General features: G+C 37.1%; 1 protein-coding gene across 14 annotated transcripts in view; it reads left to right on the top strand.

The window, feature by feature from the left end:
- USP25 (ubiquitin specific peptidase 25) overlaps positions 1–21,487 on the top strand; it is a 160,232-nt gene that overhangs the window by 22,932 nt on the left and 115,813 nt on the right. For 6 of the 14 annotated variants that reach the window (XR_016232343.1, XM_017347187.4, XM_017347190.4 and 3 more), the window contains exons 2-4: positions 9,367–9,444; positions 12,002–12,146; positions 16,043–16,126. Coding sequence is in view for 9 of the 14 variants with exons in the window: in XM_017347187.4 (XP_017202676.1) it covers positions 9,367–9,444; positions 12,002–12,146; positions 16,043–16,126 (307 nt within the window). In the remaining 5 variants the exon portion in view is untranslated. Of the gene's footprint in view, positions 1–9,366; positions 9,445–12,001; positions 12,147–16,042; positions 16,127–21,487 lie in introns of those variants that run through there. The other 8 variants (XM_008267137.5, XM_017347192.4, XM_089330637.1 and 5 more) reach the window with 3 other exon arrangements.

Raw genomic sequence — 21,487 nt, 5'->3', positions numbered from 1 at the left:
TTGAATAGAGAAGGCTTATTATAACAATCTAACAATAGATGATTAATTACTAAAAGGCAAAGAAAATTCTGAAGAATAAATGAAGGACTAAATATGGGAAATCCCCAAGTGTCTGGGATTCACTTCTTGTGGGAAGGGAAGTGATTGATGCTCGCGGTGGAGGTAATAAGTTTACTGAGGTCTTCTTCTAAGGGTCCGGGAAAGAGAGCAGGTGTTGCACATCATATGCTTTTCAACCTATATGTCCCAGATGAGTGAGATTCTGATAGTCCCTCAGGGTACATTATGTATGCTACTGGTATGATCCCACCCTTCATTTGCTTTAAGCAATTGCTTGTGACATATGTAAGTAAAAGGGATTCATTATATACTATTCTACTTTGAAAATTCTGCTTAGAGCATGTTTTATTAGTGTTTTATTAGTGTTCGAGAACTGATTTTTGGACTGCAAGTTAATCGAATTTTATTTATTTTTGACTGTAAGTTAATAAAAATTTTAAGTACAGAAATCAGAGATATGTGAAGATCTAACTAGATAAGAGAGCTATAATAGGAATTTGATTATTCACACCAAAAATATGATAGGTACAAATTTTGTTTAAACAGCAGACTTGGTAATTCAAGGATATGATATAATTCACAGAAGTTTCATTTACCTATGTGTTTTATAGAGTATAGGCACTCTAATTTAAAAAACAGAATGTGTTCCAAAGGATTTTGCAAGTTAAATTTTTGGAACTGAAAATGCATGTTCCCATAGAAACCGTATTTCCTGGTGTGGGGTTCTTATTTGGCTTTGGAATTTATTTAATTTTGTGTGAATTTAGTTTATATTGCTGTGTAACAATATTTTTGGGGAGACTTACACTTGGAGTTTTTAACTTAGGATTCATTTCTTTTATCTGCCAATTAATAGGGCTATGAAATTCTCCCAGGGCCTTGGATGTGAGTGGTTGAAAGGTGGATGACAGGTAGGGATAGGAACTCTATGGTTAGGGAAGCTGGGCATCCACAGTTTTGTATTGGCCCAACTATATCCACTGTTCTTCGCTAGTGATTTCTCTTGAAGTATCTCATTTATGTTTGCATTTTTTTCCTTCCAGGTTACATAAATGCATACTCTTGTTTGAATCTCTTTTATTGTATCAAAAAGAAGAGATTTTTAAAATTCAGAATTTCTGACAAAAGGCTAAGTAGAAAGAGTAAAGCATTAAAAAAAAAAAAAAACAACTTTTCAGATTTATGTGCTGAGAAAGGTGAATGACTCATTTTAGTGCTACAGTGCTGTTAACCCAGAAATATTGAACAGAATTTCACTTTGTGATGGTAGGTAATAACAGCATCCCTAAACCATTCGTGGACCTATGATGCAAATTCTTTGTATTTAATTAAACTAAAATGGAGACCTGGCCTTAAAATCCCTGTGTAGACAAAACCAGTTGGGCCTCTTAAATGAACTAGAGGTTGGTTGATTTGCAAAAATCAATAAAACTTAACTTGCACTATTTCTTTTAAAAGCCTAAAGGAAAAGCAGAACTTAAATTTCACCAATTAGAAATACCCAACAAGCTTCTGATTATATAACTAGGGACTTTCCAACAAGACAGACCAAATAAGATACCTATATAACTATAGCCAGTGAAGTATTTTCTCTTCTGTACTTCTGGGTCTGACCTATTAAAAGCTTCTCTCCCTGTGTTTCCTGGGTGCATTCACCAGAACCCTTGTAGTTTGCTGCCCGTTTCATGAATTGTTGTTTGGTCAAGAATATTCTTTAAAATTTTGTTGTGCCTTGGTTTACCTTTTAAACATTTTCAGTAGAGAATTTTTACAGTATTGTACTGTTCACCTTGAGATACGATTGGAAGGACCAGAACCAGGAAATGACGCTTTCTGTGAAATTCTAGGTAGAATGTAAGGGTACAGAAAGTTTGCTTAGTAAGTGGATCTGATTTCTCTAGAGGAGTGGGACATTTGCTTATTAGCTGGCATGGTATATGTAAGCTTTTGTTCCTTTTTCCATTAATTAGTGCCTCTTTTCCTGTGATCTGATTGTTCCAGTTCACCTCTGAAAACGCTGTTATATTCATTAATTCAGTCATTAATGATTGAGTTCTTACAAAGTGTGAGACACTCACTAGGTACCAGGAATAGTAGTGATGAAACAGTCATTGCCTCCTTAAGACTTAGCATTTGATAATCAACCGTAATGTGCTGCATATTATTACAGTCTATGTAAATACCAGGAGAACCTCTAACCTTAACAGAAGGCACCTGAATGTGCAGAGACCTTTTGTTTCAGAAGGAGAATTGTATTCTATAGACCAGGAATCAAAGTTAAAGGAAAGAAAGGTTTGGGAGAGAGTAGTGTAAGACAAGACCAGAGATAAGAGAATAGCTTGTTGAGGGCCCTTAACCTATGATGAGGATTGCAGTGTTAAGAACATTTCTCAGAGAAGTCATAAATATTATAATTGAAGGGAAATGAAAGTCAAAATTACAGATTAAAAAATTAAAAATAGAGCCATTTAGTGTAGTCACATAAATGCAGAAAACATGTGTGCATGTTTGCACACATGCATATATGAAATACTCATTTCATTGGTGGGTGACTTTGGAAATGTCTGTTGTTTGGTGCCTAGCAGTGCTGTAGTGCATGTGTTTCTAAAGTTTCATGTTGGTTTGAGATTTCAAGTTGGAATTTTTTTTCTGCATTGTTAGAAAGTTTGAAAGCTTATTTTAGAGGTTATTCTAAGCTTTTCTTCCTCCTGAGGATGAACACCTTCACCATTCTTCTCTTTGCATTAAACCAAATTTCATTTATATTTGGAAATTCAGTTAAAGGAACTGATGACTGACTTATGAGTCACTCAGCACTTAACAGGAAAATCTTCCCTGCTTTGTAGACAGTGATGTTTCAGTTTTCTTGTACCTTTATACTATAATGTAATAGTGGGTTTTTATGCTAAGTTTTCATTGGTTACTGAAGGTTTAATTTTCAGTTTCAAATATCATAGAGAAAATATGGAAAGGACTTATGCATTGGAATTCGAAAGGCCTGGTTTCATGTGTCTCTTCACTTGAAATCTCTGTTAACTATAAAATGAGATTAATCTGAGAGAGAGAGAATGAATGAAAGAGAAAGTAGGGAGAGTGAGAGAATTTAGAATGTGGAAGCAGTTAGAACAGCCTGGCAGACAGTTCAGAGCATAATAAATGCTTATATTCTTTCTTCCCCTTAATCATCCTTTTTGCATTTTCAAAGGTTATGTTAGTATGCTGTTTTCTTTATTGACCATTTTAAAAGGACCTGTTACATAGGGTCAACTAGGAAAGGAGGGAATCTGTGAAATCTTTTGATTCTTAATTTATATTGAAATTATATTGAAATTGTGAGTTACTCCTTAACCCTCTTAGTACTATATTTTGCACAGTGAAAATAGTGTTGAAGAAAGAATTCGAAGGCCTGTATATAGTCCTGGCTTTATTAATTGATTTTTGTGACATTTGCAAGTGACTCAATTTCTTAGCGTGTTGTGTCTTGCCCTTTTTTATCCAACAGAAAAAATGATCCATACAAGGAGGAACTTAGAACTCCTCAGAAAATGAGCTCTGGAGATGGGAGTGGATTGGACTGGATCCACATTGAACTTGAAATTGCTGGTCGAGCAGGAGAGATCCTTGTGCAGTGTGTTTCTAGTTGAGGATCAGGGCATATCACAGACTGGTATATGGAAAGATAAAAACCTTAGAAGAAAGACCAGGGTCTTAATCACAACAGAAATAGCAGCAATTAATAAAACTTCATTTGGGATATGAAGGCCCAGGTTTTTAACAATAATAAATGCGCAGGTGAAGATGTCAGTAACAAAAGTGGAAAACTGTGGATGAGGTAGCCTTAAACATAGAATTTTTCTCATTTCTTATCTTTTTTTAAAAAAGATTATTTTACTTGAAAGTCACAGATACACACACAGAGAGGAGAGGCAGGGAGAGAAAGAGAAAGAAAGGCAGAGAGAGAGGTCTTCTATCCGCTGCTTCATTCCCCAATTGGCTGCAACGGCCGGAGCTGTGCCGATCCAAAGCCAGGAGCCAGGAGCTTCTTCCAGGTCTCCCATGAGGGTGCAGGGGCCCAAAGAATGGGGCCATCCTCCACTGCTATCCCAGGTCATAGCAGGGAGCTGGATTGGAAGTGGAGGAGCCGGGTCTTGAACCATCAGCCCATGTGGCACTGCAGGCGGCTTTACCAGCTATGCCACAGCGCCAGCGCCCATTGCTTATCTTTTGATCTCTTTCCCTCTTCTTACACACTTAACTAGGAAAATTCTTTCACCTTTTCTTATTCCCACCCAGCATCTTCTCCTCTCTCTGAACCTTTTCTCTGTTTCATTTTCAGTCATAATTTATGAAAACGTGAACCGTGCTGAAGGTAACAACTGGTTTTTTTTCTAGGATACCTAGGCTGGCATTATAGTGAATGATAAATATCAATCATAAGAAAATTTCAAAGACCTTGCTTCTCTCCATAAAATACTATGTATTAATGCAGGTGACTTGCGCTCTAAATCAGTCGCCTCATAACTCAGTGGTACACTGAAATACTAACATCTTGTTTACAGGTCAGCTGGTTGGCTGGGGTGGCTCTTCTCTATGTGGGCCTCATTCTTTAGAGAAGCGTGGCCTACCCAGATCATGTTTTTCAAGGGAATGCAGAACATCATGAGGGCACGCCCACGCATGTGTGCATATTTTATGTCAGCTGGCAAGATGAGTACTCACTTGCAATTGGGAATGCCCGTCATCATTGCCACAGAGAAACACAGATGGGTGTCACGTAACCACAGGGACATGGTCTGAGGAATGTGTCAGTAGTTGCTTTAATCGTTGTACAAACATCTTGAATGTACTCACCTGAACCTAGACGGTAATAAGTAATAAGTCATTCTACATGGCCTCTTTTTATTGGTTAAGATTTATTTATTTGAAAGGCAGAATGAAAGAGGGAGAGCAATTGATCTTTGATTTGCTAGTTCTCTTTCCAAATGGCCACAACACCTAGGACTGGGCTAGGCAGAAGCTGGGAGCCAGGGACCCCGTCCTGGTGTCTTACATGAGTGGCGGGGGCCTAAGTACTTGGGCCATTTTCCAATGCCTTCTCAGGCACATTAGCAGGAAGTTGGATTATAAGTGGAGCAGCAGGACTTGAACTGGCATTCTGATATGAAACGCTATTATCTCAAGCTGCAATTTAACTTTCTGTGCCATGACATCAGCCCCAACCTATGGCCTCTTGATGTGATCAAGAGATGGAGTAAACACAAGATCGATGAGGTTGTTGCCATGTAACAGCATATAGTAGTGAAATTTTTTCCTTCATAGGAATAAACAGTAAAATAATACTGAGTATAGTAGATTTATAAACCAATTACTTAGTTGTTTATTATCACATGTTAATGCAGCGTATGTAGTTGTATGTGCTGTGCCTTTATATGATCAGCAACATACACAGGCTTGTTTACCAGTGTCACCACAAGCATGGGGGGAATGCATTGTCCTACAACGTTTTGGTAAAATTTTCAGTTTTATATAATCTTCTGATACTACAGTTTTAGTAAATGTGGTCCATTAATGACCAAAACATCTATGTAGATGATTGACTGTATATTGTATCTCTAGTGGGAGGAAGTGAAAAAGTGACAAATGGTGGATACTGGGAGTCTAGCATTGGCTCCGTAAACTTTTTGAGCCCTATATTTGTGTCTGCTTTTGACCTTACCATCATTAATGGGATATATACTATTTTGTATTCTTGCTTCTGTTTAATAATATAATTTAGTAAAGATAACCTATATACATACATACATACATACATATATATATATATATTCAGCTTTAAAACGATGGTTGTTTGCCTAACTCAAACTGCACTGCTAGGTCCATCTGCATCAAAATACCTGGCCTTAACTCAGAACCCCTTTGACAGCAATCTTTGGGAGTAGGGCCTAGAAAGCTTCATAATTAAACAAAATCATCAGATTATTCTTGTGCATATTAAAATTTGACAATCACTTCCTTAGTGTAAGGATGTTTGCTTTGTATTGATTTTTTCCAACATCATAACTAATAGTTATTATTTGTCCAAATGACTAATTTGCTTTGGGTATTCTATTCATTTTTTTCCTAATCCAGGATTTAATAATTTGCAGTTGAGGGAAATACTGCTTTAGGCAAAGAATGGCTTTCATATATTGGTAGTAATGAGATTACAAACTTGTTAAAGATTTATTTATGTACTGATTTGAAAGGCAGAGTGACAGACATGTATGTCTTTTAATTTGTAATGTTAGGTATTATATAACTTAGTCATGATTCTACTGCTAGTTATTGGTGATTTTCTAAATGAAAGAAAAATTGATTTATTTAAGGAGAATTTTATTTTTCTCATTTAAGTCCTATAAATTTGACAACTCAGTTTTTTCTACAACTGTTGATACTTCTTGGCATATTTCTTGCTTAGATACTGTATTATGTATTGTTAGATAGTGATGGTTATCTCAGCATTATGGAAATGAAAGCTCTTTTATGTGACAGACACTGACAGTGCCTATCCCTGTAGGGCTGAGTATCCTTTGTGAAATGGTTTCATCAAGCATTTTTCAGATTTCAGATTTTGAAATAATTTGCATATACATTAGGAGATAACTCATGGATGAGACCCAATTGTAAATCAAATTCATTTTTGTTTCATATATACCTTATTCATATTGTCCAAATATAATTTTATAAAGTATTTTTAGTGAACCTGAGTTTTGACTGTCATCCATCAGGTGTGAGATTTTCCACTTATGTCATCATGTCAGTGCTCACAAAGTTCGGATTTTGGAGAATTTCAGTTCTTAGATTTTTGGACTGGAGATACTCAATCTGTGTGTACCTTCGTTTTTAAACAGGACTCTATAATTTTGTTTTTGTGGCAGCTTTTTCCCTCATTTATAAATTCATTTTCCAGCCACCTCTGAAGCTGAGTGGGTATGCAGCTTTGTTCTGCTCATGGAGCTTTAAGTGGAGGTCTGGTGTTGGGGCTCCTTAAACAAGGCAGATTGATTTGCAGGTGCCTATGGTCACTTGCCCTTGCTTTTCTGCTTGGAGGGTGGAGAGCATGAAGTGATAGACATGTAGTTAGTTAAATGGCACATGTAAGGATTTTGGAGTGGCAACATAGGAAGAACGTGGATTGTAGACACTATGTTGGCTGTCTATTTTGTCTGGACTGTCTACTGTCAGCAGTTTGTATTGTAGGGTAAAATCAAGACACCACAGAATACTGAAGCTGTTACACAGATTGAACTCTTACCTGTTCTTGACTGTAGTTTCCAATTGATACATATTTTTGTAAAACTGCTTGGACTTTTTATTTTAAACTTTTCAGATTTCTTCCCCCCAACTTCTATTTGTTTTGTAGTTTGTCCAGGACTTTGGACTTCTGATTGTGTATATGTTATGCATATTTAAATTGTTATGCATATTTTGAAGTGCAGAACATGTTAACACTTTTATTTTGAGTTAATTTCAAATTTAAAGTTGTAAGAAAACTTTCCTAACTTATTTTTTCAGAATTACCTAAGAGTAAACATGCCCCATTACCTCTTAAATGTTAATATTTAATACTTAGATAATTTAAAATATATTTTCTAAGAAAATACTGTCTTATTCAACTGTAGGTTTAGCAAATTCAGAAATGTAATATTAATTCAGTATCCTTACTAACCATGCATATTTACACTGGCATTTCTCTGCTTGTTCCAATGGTGTCCTGCATAGCATTTAGTATGAGATGCAGTCCACCTTCCTGTGCTGCATTTGATAGTCTCTAGTCTCTTTTACTCTGGAGACACATTTTTTCTTCTTTCATGATGTAGACAATTTTGGAAGATAACAGAAAAATTATTTTGCAGTGTCCCACAATTCGGATTTATCTGATGCTTCCTCAGGGATACATTCAGGTTAAGCTTTTGTGAAAGGATGGTCACGGTTTATACTGTATCAGGAGGCATACACTCATTTTGCCTGATTTTTGATAATCTTTTGATTAAGGTTGTGATAGGTTTTTTGCTATAATGTTATTCTTTATCCTTTTATAATTTGTGGGGAGAAAGTTTGAAACTATGTTCTGTTTTTCATTAAAACTTTTGCTTGGTAGTTTTAGTAGCCACTGCAGATCCCTGACTGAATTATTAGTGATAAATGCAAACCATTTTATAGAAAGATCAGCAGATCCTAATTTAAGTGACTAAGCTTATTTTCCCTAACATATCCATTGAACTTTCTTTATTTCACGGTACTATTTTATGGTTTTTGGCAACTTGCTTTAAGAAATACAGAGGTATAATGAAAGAACATGGCTCTTACTCCAGAAAGGTTGAGGAAAGATTTGATGGTGGAGTCCTATGCCGCCTCTTCCTTTTCTTTTTTTTCCTTTTTTTTTTTTTTGACAGGCAGAGTGGACAGAGAGAGAGAGAGAAAAAGCTCTTCCTTTTGCCGTTGGTTCACCCTCCAATGGCCGCTGTGGCCAGCGCGCTGCGGCCGGCGCACTGCGCTGATCCGATGGCAGGAGCCAGGTACTTCTCCTGGTCTCCCATGGGGTGCAGGGCCCAAGCACTTGGGCCATCCTTCACTGCACTCCCTGGCCACAGCAGAGAGCTGGACTGGAAGAAGGGCAACCGGGACAGAATCTGGTGCCCCGACCGGTACTAGAACCCGATGTGCCGGCGCCGCAAGGCGGAGGATTAGCCTAGTGAGCCGCGGCACCGGCTGCCTCTTCCTTTTCTAACTAGTGAAGTGTAACAGATGATATCAACCAACAGAGAACTGAGGCAAATGGGGACAAATATTCCATTCAGCATAGGGTCTTTTATGATGGTTAGATTAAAGAATGGAATGATCCTTTCTTTTCCTTGAATAAATTTTGAGCTCTACATGGTGTATCACCTGCCTATTACTTAGCCTGCCAAAGTGTGTCTTTTTCAAGTGTCTCAGGTGCCCAAGTCTTCTTGGGATTAACCGTCATACAGATCACTTCCTGTTGTGAGGCATAAAATGGGGACAGTGTGAAAAATGGCACAGAAACTAATGTAGTGCTCCTTAGGAGGTAATTTAGGCACTCCCTTTTGGAAACCTGAGAATGGAATAAGAGCTCTCCAAAATATGTTTTGTTCTTCCTAAAAGAACAATATTATTCTTAATGAAATTTGTTTTTTCTCCTTGACTCTGATTTACTTTATTTGTTCCCCTCTCACATTTATTTTCTTTTCTTTGTGTATTTTCAGAGTTCCGAGTGTAATGATTTTGTGTTTTCACTTTCTGTAGCATCAGCAGACATTTCTGAATCAGCTGAGAGAAATTACTGGGATTAATGACACTCAGATACTACAGCAAGCCTTGAAGGTATGGCCTCTCTTCTATGACGTACAATTTGTGATAGTCACTTATCTCTACTGTGTATCATATTTGAAAGTTGGGTTTTTTAGTTAAGCCATGTGGTGGTACAGATACAGTAATAGATTTTGATAAAGAGCCTCACTTGATGTAACTGAGCATCTTGGCTTTCAGCAATCTAATGTTCCATAAGAACCTGGGAGTGACAAAAACCCTTTCCCTATATGAAATGGTGGGGTGTGAATATTAAACATGATAATGATTTTGCTCAGGAGCCATGATTTTACTAAAAGGTGGTGCAACATGGTGTGAGTTAGAGGAAGAGGTGAAGGAATAGGGAAAAGTAGAAAATTAATAGAGGACCAAAGCGTAAATGTTTTTCTCCTAGAAGGAGAAATATAATTGACTTCTATTCAACTTATGCCATATTCATCTTGAAATTCTTCAGAATACGCAACAATTGCACCATTTTGATTGTATCTTTTATGCCTTTCCTTTTCATATCGACGCCTGGGTCAGTCAATTCACATGGATATTCACGTTAAAAAGAAAGAGATCAAGTCAGTGAAAAATGTCCAAAAGTAGAACTGTGTATTAAGATGATTTTGTTTATTATTACTAAAGAATAAAAGAATAAAACCTTTTCACCACTATAGTCATGCACAATTCTAGTACTTTGGACCTTACTCTATGAGACAAAGTTAATTATATAATTCTGGATTCTGAGCTGGAGGTTCTTTGTTTATTTCTACAAAAAATTTATCTTTTATATAGTTATAATCAAAGTCATAATAATAACTACACTTATTAATACTTAATAGTAGCAGGCATTATTTTAAATATTTATGTGTCTAACTAATCCTCTAAACTCTAGGAGATAAGTATTTTTCACGCTTCCCTACTTTGAAATAGGGAACAGTGAGATTGAAGTAACTTGCACACATCATTGTGTGGAGGAGCTTTGAATAGAAACCGAAGTACCATTAGGGATCCCAGGGACTCCATCTCTGCTTCCTTCGATAGAATTTTGCTTCACCTTATTCTCCCACCGGGAAAGTGATGAGAGCGTATTGTTCAGAGCATCAGTGCAGGGCTTAATGCAGCCGCTGTAATTATTTGGAGAGGAAGCAGAGGTGTTGCGCCTCATTTTCTATGATCATGACATTTAAATGATTGCTTATCCTCTCTTTATTCTGATAAATATCATGACTAAATCATTGCATTATCTATTTTCAGAAAATGCTTTCTCATTGTATAGCATTGAGGTTGAGTCTTCACCCTAACATTTCAACAGAGTAAATTCTGGGAATATCCTAGCTTGGGAAACATGAATCAAACAGATTTGTTCACATTTCCTTTGACTTAAGTTGTGTAAGTGTTAGGCTTTTCATTTTTGTTTTTAAATTTTCCTTTTATAGAAAGATATAATCAGGCAAGTCTCTTCATTGTTTTACTGTATTTAGTGTTATTACATGTTATTCTGACATCTCTCTTCTAAATGAACTTGAGAATCAACTTGTCTAGGTATGCTTTTGTGAGAACAATGTAAAATTTATATATTTAACTTAGTTACAATTGTTATCTTGACACTTAAATATTTCTGACAAGGTGTTCTGTGTTCCTTCTTACTATCAAGCTTCAGTAAATTTTGCTGTTTTCTTCCTATGAGCCCTTTGTATTTTGCTTGTTAAGTTTGCCCCTAGATATGTGTCCAGTGCCCACATTAAAGGGAATAATTTCAGTGCAGATGTTTGACCTAGCAGTTAAGGTATCATGTGGGGGAGCCGGTGCTGTGGCATAGAGGGTAAAGCTGCCGCCTGTGACACTGGCGTGCCATATGGGTGCTAGTTCCAGTCTCAGCTGCTCTACTTCCTATCCAGCTTCCTGCTAATGTGCCTAGGAAACCAGCGAAGGACGGCCCAAGTGCTTGGGCCCCTGCACCCATGTGGGAGACTCCGAAGAAGCTCCTGACTTTGGTCTGGCCCAGCCTGGTTATTGAGGCCATTTGGGAAGTGAAGCAGTGGATGGAAGATCTCTCTGTCTGTCCCTCTTCCTGTAACTCAATCTTTCAAATAAATAAATAAGTCTTAAATAAAAAAGTCATTTGGGATACCTGAATTCCATATTGGAATACCTAGGTTTAAGCCCTGGCTTCACTCGCAATTCCAGTTCCCTGCTAATACATACCTTGGAAGGCAACAGGTATTGACTCAACTTGTTTGGCCCCTACCACCTGTTTGGGAGACTCAGATTGAATTCATAGCTCTCAGTTTAGGTCTGTAATGGGCATTTGGGGAGTGAATCACTGAATGGGCATTCTCTTTTGTGTGAAATTAAAAAATAGTTTATTTTAAAATTATATTAGTTTTAGTTAATAAAGGAGTTAGTATAGTATATTTTAGGTTTGGTGAATTCATAATATAAAGTTAGAATCAGATAGAATATTTTAAACTAGAAAGTTATTTTTGCTATGTGTACTAGCTATTATGGAGCAAATGAGATAAATTTTATGAGAATGTATAGAATTATTCCCAAACATTTTATGCCCCTGTCTTGGTATTTGAAGGATAGTAATGGAAACTTGGAATTAGCAGTGGCTTTCCTTACTTCGAAGAATGCCAAGACCCCTCAGCAGGAGGAGACTACTTACTATCAAACAGCACTGCCTGGCAATGACAGATACATCAGTGTGGGAAGCCAAGCAGATACAAGTAAGTTTTCATTTCTTTCTCAGTATTTTAGTAGAAAGGTACTGAAAAATTTTCCTTTGTAATATATTAATTTTGCTTAACAGAAGTGAAAAACAAAAATATGGTTGCTTTAACCTTGGTTCCTTTTAGTGTAGTTGGAAGGAGCATGTATTTTTACCTGTTCCAAGATAGTTTTTTCCCAGATTAGAAGTAAAAGATTTTATTTAAGTTACATATTCTTTCAAAGAGCATTTCAGATAGTATTCATTGCTTTGAAATTTGGAACAGGTACATGTGTCATAAAATGAAAACTATCTAGTATTTTAAATGGATTCAGTCATTTGTTTTGTGGGTTTTAAGTGTTAGTAGATGCCTAAGTATTACTTTTGAACGTAAACTATTGTTTCTATTTACTCATAATTTTAGCATGAAATTTTCTTTCTCTTTCTATATAAAGATTTTGAGGAAAAGGTATATTACCATGTAACAAAATACTCTTGGAAACAGTATTTTGGAGATAAATGGAAGAGTTCATGCAGGATTCTATATTTTGTTTATAATAAGAATGTTCTATGTTTATTAGCACTCAGCTTTTTCAAAATATTTAAAATTATCTTTATGTAATATTATGGTTTAATAATTGTTCTATATAAAGTTTAGATATTTTTAATGCATGCATTTGAGAAATTTGATTACTAGCATGTATTTCTCCAGAAAATTTCTGATTTTGTTTGTGGCCCCTTCAAAAGTTAGGAAACAATCAGAAAGAGCTCATTCACTTAAATATTTATAGGTATTCATTGGTTTTCATTATAGTTTGTTTAATTATAAAGTATTTTCACTTCCAACTTTCAGGGTAATCTTAATATTTTTGTTTCACAAATGATGTTATGTCAGCCAAAGGTGGATTATTCCTACCTCATGCAGTTACTAGAAGATGCAAGAAGTTTTGCATATGTAGGATAAGCCTGCTTGCTTTTGGTGTCCAAAGGTCTTGACTGCATCTATATTTCTAGTTTAATTTCCCACTGTTTTACTCATATAATTTTATACTGTGAAAATGCTTAATGGCTTGAAGTCTGATAGACCTAGTTCTGTTTAATCTCTCCTTGTTTCACTTACTCTTCTTTCTATCTGTAATCTTCTTTGACCTTTCCCTCCCTCACCTAATTTATTCTAGTTTTAAAGATTTGGCTCAGGAACTGATTAGTGGAGGATGTTTTCTGTAGTCTCTGGAATAAGTATTTCTGCAGCATTCAGGCAAATGGGTGTTTTAGTTAGTACTGTGTTGCTTTGATTTGCTTGAATATAATTTGTGTTCCAAACTGTTTTGTGAATTACTTTTGATAATGTGTGTGTCAAGAAAAGCACTTTGAAAACCTTGACGGGGAATGAGGTTGAGAATCTTTCAAGAAGTTGGAAAAAAAGGGAAATGGTATAAATGCAGGAGCAGCTAGTGCTGGAGAGCAACATCTCTTGTCTTTCCCTGGTTCCTTTAGGGTATAATCTGGAGGTAATAAAAGACAAAAAGGAAAGGCTGATTTTGATTGAAGGAAACTGGTTAAAGTAAAGCAAGCAGGAAATTTACTAATTTGAGTGTTGTAGTTGAAAGGATAAAAGGATTTTAGAAAGATCCGAACTCTAGTACTCGTTCAGGTAGTACACTTTGTGACATGAGATAATTTTCTGTTTGTATAAAGGGGAAAGTTAGGATTGTAAGACTGTCGTGAACAAAATTAGATTTATCATTTGCTTTGTTAGAGTAAGAAAATATTGCTTAAGCTAAATATTAACATCTGTTGAAGACTTTTGATTAGCATGGTGCAAATGTTGTCGAGGACAAAAAGAGGAATTTGAATAGACGGCTTGAAGGAACAGGCAAACTAATTCAGAAGACCTGTGTTTCATTGCAGATAATAATTAAAAAAAAAAGTGTTTTGTGTATGTCTTTTGCATAGTATCCCTAATTTTATTTTCCCTTTAAAATCAAAGATAGAGAAATGGATTATCTGATTTCACCTCAACTGACTTATGATTGCTTGCTGTTGTGTTTTTTTATTTATGAAGTATTCTGTTCGTTCAGTTAGGATTCTCAATGGGCTAGTGTGTCCATAAGTTGGTTTTAGATTATTGAGAAGCAAGCTGTTGTAGAAATTTAATGTGCTTGTATGGTGATTGTGCTAGTAGCAGATTGGGGAAAATATAGCTAAAAGGATAACAGTAGTTTTCCATTTAACATATTTGTACTTACCATGTTTTATGAAGTGCTAAGAAGTATATAGTTGCCTACAGGCAACAGTCATGATTAATAATTAAATTTACTAGTTTCCTATTGTAGTGTTACATGGTTTAAGACTGGGTAGTAGCAGAGGTCATGCATTTAGCGGATATTTAAAACAAGGCTCTTTAAATTACTTTGCAATTATTAGTGGGAAGAAATGAAGTCTTGTGTATTTTTAGTTCTTGGAAGGAGTGGTTAAAACCCACATGTAAGAAGGAAACAGAGAATAATTGCCAGTGAAGATATTTTCAAATCCTGGCCTCTAAAAATTGAAGGCTAGTAGTATGGAATGATTGGAGAGTGGCATTACTAAAGGGGTTGTTCTAGAGGTAAATATTCCTTTTGAGTATTTTCTCAAATAGCTGACTTTCTGGCAAATTTGGCAGGATTTTACTTTCAGTCTGTTTTTTCCCCTTTGTTTTCTTTTTTTTTAAGTACAAAGTTTCTTACAACTAGGATCAGCATTAAAAAAGGTCATGCTAAGTTAAAGTGTGTCATCTGTTGGTTGCAGGCTGACAAAACATCTGGATTTTGAAATAAACATCTCATACTAAATAAATATCTTTCCTTATTGATATAAGCTGGAATATAACTGCTTAGAGTTGTCTCCATTTGAAGAAAACACAATTCATTTTTTTCTATGACAAGAAAAAATTTTTTTTCAAGATTTATTTATTTATTTGAGAGGCAGAGTCACAGAGACAGAGATATCTTCCATCCCTTGGTTCATTCCTCAGATGGCCATAATAGCCAGAGCTGGGCAAATCTGAAGCCAGGGACCAGGAGCTTCTGGGTCTTGCATGTGGGCCCCTGCCCACGCACTCGAGCCATCTTCTGCTCTAGCAGGCACATTAGCAGGAAGCCAGATAGGAAGTGGAGCAGCCAGGACTGGAACTGGCACCCACATGGGGTGCTGGTGCCACAGGTTGTTGGTTTACCTGCTGTGCCACAGTGCTGGCCCCTAGTTTTTAGGTTAGTATCTTCTAGAAGTCATGTAGTGAAATTTTCATTTATGTATACTCTTATATATTAGAAACCAGAGTAAATTATGTCACTTGATTAGAAGAACAATTATGCTTATGAACCTTTATTTAGTAGTGAAGATGTATTATTGTTAATAGTAGGACAATCATTATAACTTTAGTGCATGTTTCACTTTTTAGAGAAAAGGGAACCATTTAAAGGAAAGTGTGTATGTTATAGAATAATTTAAAAATAGTGTATCTGTTCTGTTTATATTACTTGGTAAAAGTCCATATTGTCAGTTAATATTCTGTTGGATTCCTGGGAAAGGTCCAAATCATTTGTAGTATAGTTAGCAAAAATCTAGACAACTTTTTTTATTACTTAGATCTGTTGAGATCGGCTGTTACAGATTTTCAATGGGTGCCTCCTGCCTTCAGTTAGAAATAAAATTGTGTTAGAGTTTTGCAATCAAAAACATGAATGAAATAGGACAGAATTCAAGGTGCTGCATATAATAAATGTACTTAATAGAGGAGAAAATCTGCAAAGTTTTTGGTTCATGGTAACCTCTGTCATGATGTGACAATGCAAGGCTTTGCCCCATTTGAAATCTTATAGTAATATTCTTTATCCTATGACCATTAAATTCTTTTGAACTTTTTTAAAACAGGAAAAAAACAGTATATGCACACCAGAACAAGATGCACTACAATTGAGCAATCAAAATTTGGATCAAAGGATAAGAGGGATTTAGGTAGGTAATTTTAACAGAAAGTAGTAGCATGTAATAAGTTAAGTTTTAGAGAAATTGGTGTAACACATTGGAATGAGTGTTCAAAGGGTAGGCCATTCAAAAATTTATAATCTGAGTCCTCCCTACCTCCAAAAAAAAACACGTTGAAATGTTTGAAAAGATTGCATAGAAAGTGAGAAAATCCTTGATATTCTATCCTAGAATTTTAGTTATAGTTCTATTCATTGGCCAGACTAATAATGACTTAAAGTACAAATGATAAATAGATTAGTTCTATTCTGATCCCTTCAGCGATTAAAACACTTAGGTTAGCTAAGTGTTTTCTTTTTCATTTTTTGAAATTCTATTTATTTGAAAGGTAGAGTTACAAAGAGGGACAGAAGCAGACAGAGATCTTCCATCTGCTAGTTTACTCTCAAAATGCCTGCAACAACCAAGGCTGAACCAGGGGCCAGGAACTCTCTGAATCTCCTATGGAGTGTCAAGAATCCAAATACTTGGCCTTTATCTGATGCCTCCCAGGCACATTAGCAGGAAGCTGCATGGGAAAAAAGGAAGCTGAGACTCCAACTGGCCCTCTGATGGGCCCCAAGTAGGGGCCTAACCCACTGCACCACACCACTGCCCTACCCTCCCAGCTAAGGGTTTCATTAATTGAACACTGAACTTTCACCATTCCCCAAGTTTATTAGACAAGTAACTTCATAAACAAGTTACTTCAGATAAGGAAAAAAATGCAATGGAAATTTTTTTCTTTAGAAACTTCTGATGCTTAAAACTGTTTTGATGATTCACCAAAATCAAGGTTAAGCCTAAAAATGTGATGCTACATTTCTTATTGATTAGATGCAATTAGGTTCTTGAAATGGATTATGAACATTCTGGTAGATATTACCTATAGAATGACTTGTGCAACTTAATTTTCTTTAGTTTTAGGACTTCTAGGACAGAGTGGTGGCCAAGGACATTTGCTAGGAATGGAACCCATGTGTTCTGATGTGTGACTCAAGCATCCAAGTGTTGGTTGTCGTAACTGCCAGGCTATTTGTTAAGTATTTTTTTTTTAAAGTTTTTATAGTATTTTCATTTAATTGCAAGAGGGAGAGAGATAAGAGAGATTGATTGATGAATCCATCTTCCATTGTTTGGTTCACTTCCCAAATGCCTGCAACAGCCAGGGCTGGGCCAGTCCAAAACCAAGAGCCTGGATCTCAGTCTGGGTGGTAGAGGCCCAAACATCTGAACCATCATCTGCTGCCTCCCTAGGTGCATTGCAGGAAGAAGCTGGATGAGAAGTGGAACAGCTGGAACTCAAAGCAGCTCTCTTAATACAGGATGAGAGCATCCAGAATGCTAGCTTAACTCACTGCACCACTCTGCCGGCCCCTAAGTATTCTTTTAATATGACATCTTATTATGCAATATATACTTTCACTTACTAAAGAAAAGTTTGGTTGGATTGTGTACAGTGCCCCTGTGAAGGTGACTCACTCATTTTTACTTCTGTTCCATAGTCTAGGTATTATCCTCTATTTATTAAACAAATGTTTACTAATTGCTTGATACATACCAGGTGCTTTTGCAGGCCATTAGAAAACATTTGGACACAATGGCTCTAAGCTGAAAAGCCCTTCACTCAGCCCAGCTTCCAAAGTGACCACTGCAGCTGAGGGGACAGCCAACCAGGGTCAGCAACATTGCAGGCAGAACTGTAAATTTCCTGTTAGAGAAGCCACCTGCCTTTACCTGGCCAGCTGGGTAATTTAAGTCAACAGGGTGCCTTCCCCAAGGAGGTTCACACCTCCATTAGGATGTAGGCTATATGAAGAGATAGATGAGTCTGAGCCTCATAATTTACAAGGCTTTAAAGCCCACCTGATTATTATCAAGCCCCTTCTGTCAGGTTCTATTTGCCTCTCAATCAGAAAACTTAGTTGTAGCTTAGACAGCACCTCTCTTAGGTTCTCTAACAACTCTGTCCTCTGTATCTAGCCCACTTGAGCCTCATTCCTTTGTAACCATAGCCTCTACTCTACCACCAATGGCTCTACTCCCAACCTGTGTGTACTGATGGTCCTCTTCCCCATTTAATGTTGTATGATTGTTCAAAATTTCTCTACAGACAAACCCCACTACCTGCAAAAGTTAAGTGGCTTTTCTCCCAGTCTTGGCTGGAATCAGCTGAAAGCACATCCTGTCCCCATAAGGGTCCAGAGACCCCCCCCCCCCCCCACACACACATTTCCTCTCTGAAATCCTCTCATTACCTGGTTAATGCTACTCTTAGGATCATTGGTTACTATTCTCACCCTGTCTTTTATACTACAGTGTCTAAGTGTTTACAGTAGGTTATAATGGAACAAACGAAGGCCTTAAGCAACCAGGCGGTCAACCAAATGTTGCTACAGGGATGTACTCGGCTTCCCACCCAGGAGACAGCGGCCTGAGACATTGCCCCTTGCCAACGAAGAGTACATCATCGCCCCATGTCAGCAGGAAGTAGCTCTAAAGACAGATCATTGTCCCTCTACCCCTCTTGGACTTTTGGGACTAGTGTAGTCCCATACAAACCCTGCTTTATAAAAAACAAAAGGGGGGAATGTTAGGAAACTGGCACAGTTTTAGCCAGGTGGCTGCATGGCCTAGCTACCTGAGCCAGGCTCCACCCCCATCCTAATGGGATTCACTGCTCCTGCTTCCCTGCCCGCCCTCAGGCAATGTTTTAAAAGGGCCTGTTCCTGAACACCTGCTCTCTTGGCTCCTGGTTCTTCTTTCTTGGCTCTGCTCTCCTCTCTCCTCTGCTCTGCTCTATCTTCTCTCCTTGCTAGCTCCTCTCCTCTCTGTTTCTCTCTTATATTCTCTTTCTCTCTTTTTCCTTCGCCGCTCCTTCACTCCGGTCTGTAGGGTGTTCCCCAATAAACCCTTTCCCTTTAAAAAAAAAAAAAAAAAGAAAAGAAAACATTTGGAGTCTCAGTTAACATAGGGGCAGGACAGACAGTGAACAATACATAAACAGTGTCTGACGTTAGGGGGTTCGTGAAGAGCAGTGGAGCTGGGCAGAGAGAGGAGGTGAGGTTCAGGTTGGGCATAGAAGATGTGTGATCAGGCAGTGTCTCTTGTCTGAGGTCACATTTTTACAGATGCCTGAGTGATGACAGGGGCTGAGTCTCAATGAGATGTGAGTAGGTTTGTGTTCTGAGATTAATACTGAGGATGCAACCAGGTTGAAGCTGAGTGAGTGAGGATAGCAGTGGCAATACCCTTCTTTCTGATCTTTGAACATCCCATGTTCATTTTTGTCCTTCCTGTCTTAAGGGTGTCTCCAACTTGCTAGTGGCCTGAGTGTTACCATTTTTTAAAATACATCACCTTATCTACCTAAACAACTATTTATTTCACAGTTCTAAAAGCCTGTGTGTGTACAGGTTTTCCTTTAGTTGCTCCTGCGTGGTTTTTAGTATTATTGCAATTCTTGTCAGACTCTTGTTCAGCACTTCTCTCTCAACTCCACAGTCTTTTTGCCTATGTCACTTTGCTACGTAGAAATCCTTGCTAGTGGTAACAATAATCTTGGCTAATTATTTTTTTTAAGATTTATTTATTTATTTGAAAGAGTACAGAGAGAGAAAAGGAGTGGCAGAGAGAGAGAGAGAGAAAGAGAGGTCTTCCATCTGCTGATTTACTCCTCAATTGGCCCCAATGGCCGGAGCTGCACGGGCAGAGCTGCACCAGTCTGAAGCCAGGAGCTTCTTCCGGGCCTTCCCACATGGATTCAGGGGCCTAAGGATTTTGGCCATCTACCACTGCTTTCCCAGGCCATAGCAGGGAGCTGGATTGGAAGTGGAGCAGCCGGGACTCGAACCGGTATTCATATGGGATGCTGGCACTGCAAGTGGCAGCTTTACACACTACGCTACAGCTCCGGCCCCATCTTGGCTAATTTAAACAAAAACAAAACCAGTATTTTTCCTAGGCTTAGCCACTGTAGATAAGGACAGGGGAAGAACTTCCATTTTTCCTTCTAACATCAATATCTTTTTGTATTTTGCAATTAAATTAGACTTGTGATCTGACTTAGAAACCTCATGTAATGAAATAAAATATTTTTTGGGAAAGTGATTCATGAATTATGAACAAATATATCCATTTGAATTCATGTGCTGATGACTGCATATATTTTGAAGTTATCAGATTAATAGTTGGTATAAGTTTTACTCAAGGGATAATTCCTTGGAAAGTGAAAGATTTGTAACAGTATCATGTTTTCATATATGTATTTCTAACTTTACAGGAAAAATGTTTTAATTTGGATACTATGATTTTTTGATGTGATTTTTATAAAATGGTATTCAGCTGTTATCCAACTAACGCTTCCCTATATGTGCTATTGAATTCTGTATGAACTCACTAATACTAGAGCCAAGGATTTGTAAAAACAGCTTTCCTCTGGCATTTGAATAGAATATTTACAAAGGTTAAATCTTATAATTGGCTTTCAACCTATTAGAACTTGTTTATAGCTATACTTATTTTCCGTTCCATTGGTGAGCATGTGAGACAATCAGAGGGCTCATTTTCATTGTAAAATTGTGCATTCTTTGTGTGCTTTATGGAAATAATTGTTGCTTTAATTTCAGAAAAAGAAGACATCCAGGCACATTAGCTCTATTGAAATAAAATTTTACCTCCTTAACATCTGCTTTTAAAAGCATATGAATTTCATATGGGTAGATTATAATGTTCTCTCAGGATTGCTAGGTGGTTCTAAAATGTCTTATGGAAAGAATCAGCTTTAAGCAATATTGAGAACATCATGGAAAAGATTATTGTAATTACAAACACTGAATAAATTTTCTTCATTTCTTAAAGGAAAATGTTCCCTCTTTTCAGTTAAGGACTGGTGGTCTCTGATCTCCCAACCTATCTAGCACTAAAGACTAATGTTACTCCATATTAGGGTTGCAGGCTCAAATTCCCAATCACATTATAGGTATGGCTAAATACTGAACCCCTCGACTATTGGAGACGCTGGGAGAGGCCTGGGTAGCTGGAGCCGTTGAATGTGGTCGTTCCCAGCTACAAGCAGCTTTATTTTATACCAGCATTAGGTAAAAGTATTTTTTATGTTTGCAGGTAATATGAATTTATGTAGCTAAGTGTAAAACATCAGCAAGTCTTTGGAACAAGTGCAAATGAATAGTGGATGTTCTATCTAAAAGACTGCTATTACTAACACTACACACTGGCTTATCACCATGTTATTGCCATGTGGGAATCATGTGGCCTGGTCTTCTGATTTTTTTTTCCCCAGAGAAGGAAGAAATACCCAGTTTTCACATATATTATCTGGATCTTTATCTT

The sequence above is a fragment of the Oryctolagus cuniculus genome, chromosome 4 (genome assembly GCF_051225735.1).
Source record: "Oryctolagus cuniculus isolate XC-2025 breed Fujian yellow rabbit chromosome 4, ASM5122573v1, whole genome shotgun sequence".
NCBI classification, from domain to species: domain Eukaryota; kingdom Metazoa; phylum Chordata; class Mammalia; order Lagomorpha; family Leporidae; genus Oryctolagus; species Oryctolagus cuniculus.
Note: the sequence above shows the minus strand (reverse complement) of the source record. Positions and strands in the feature narration are given on the sequence as shown.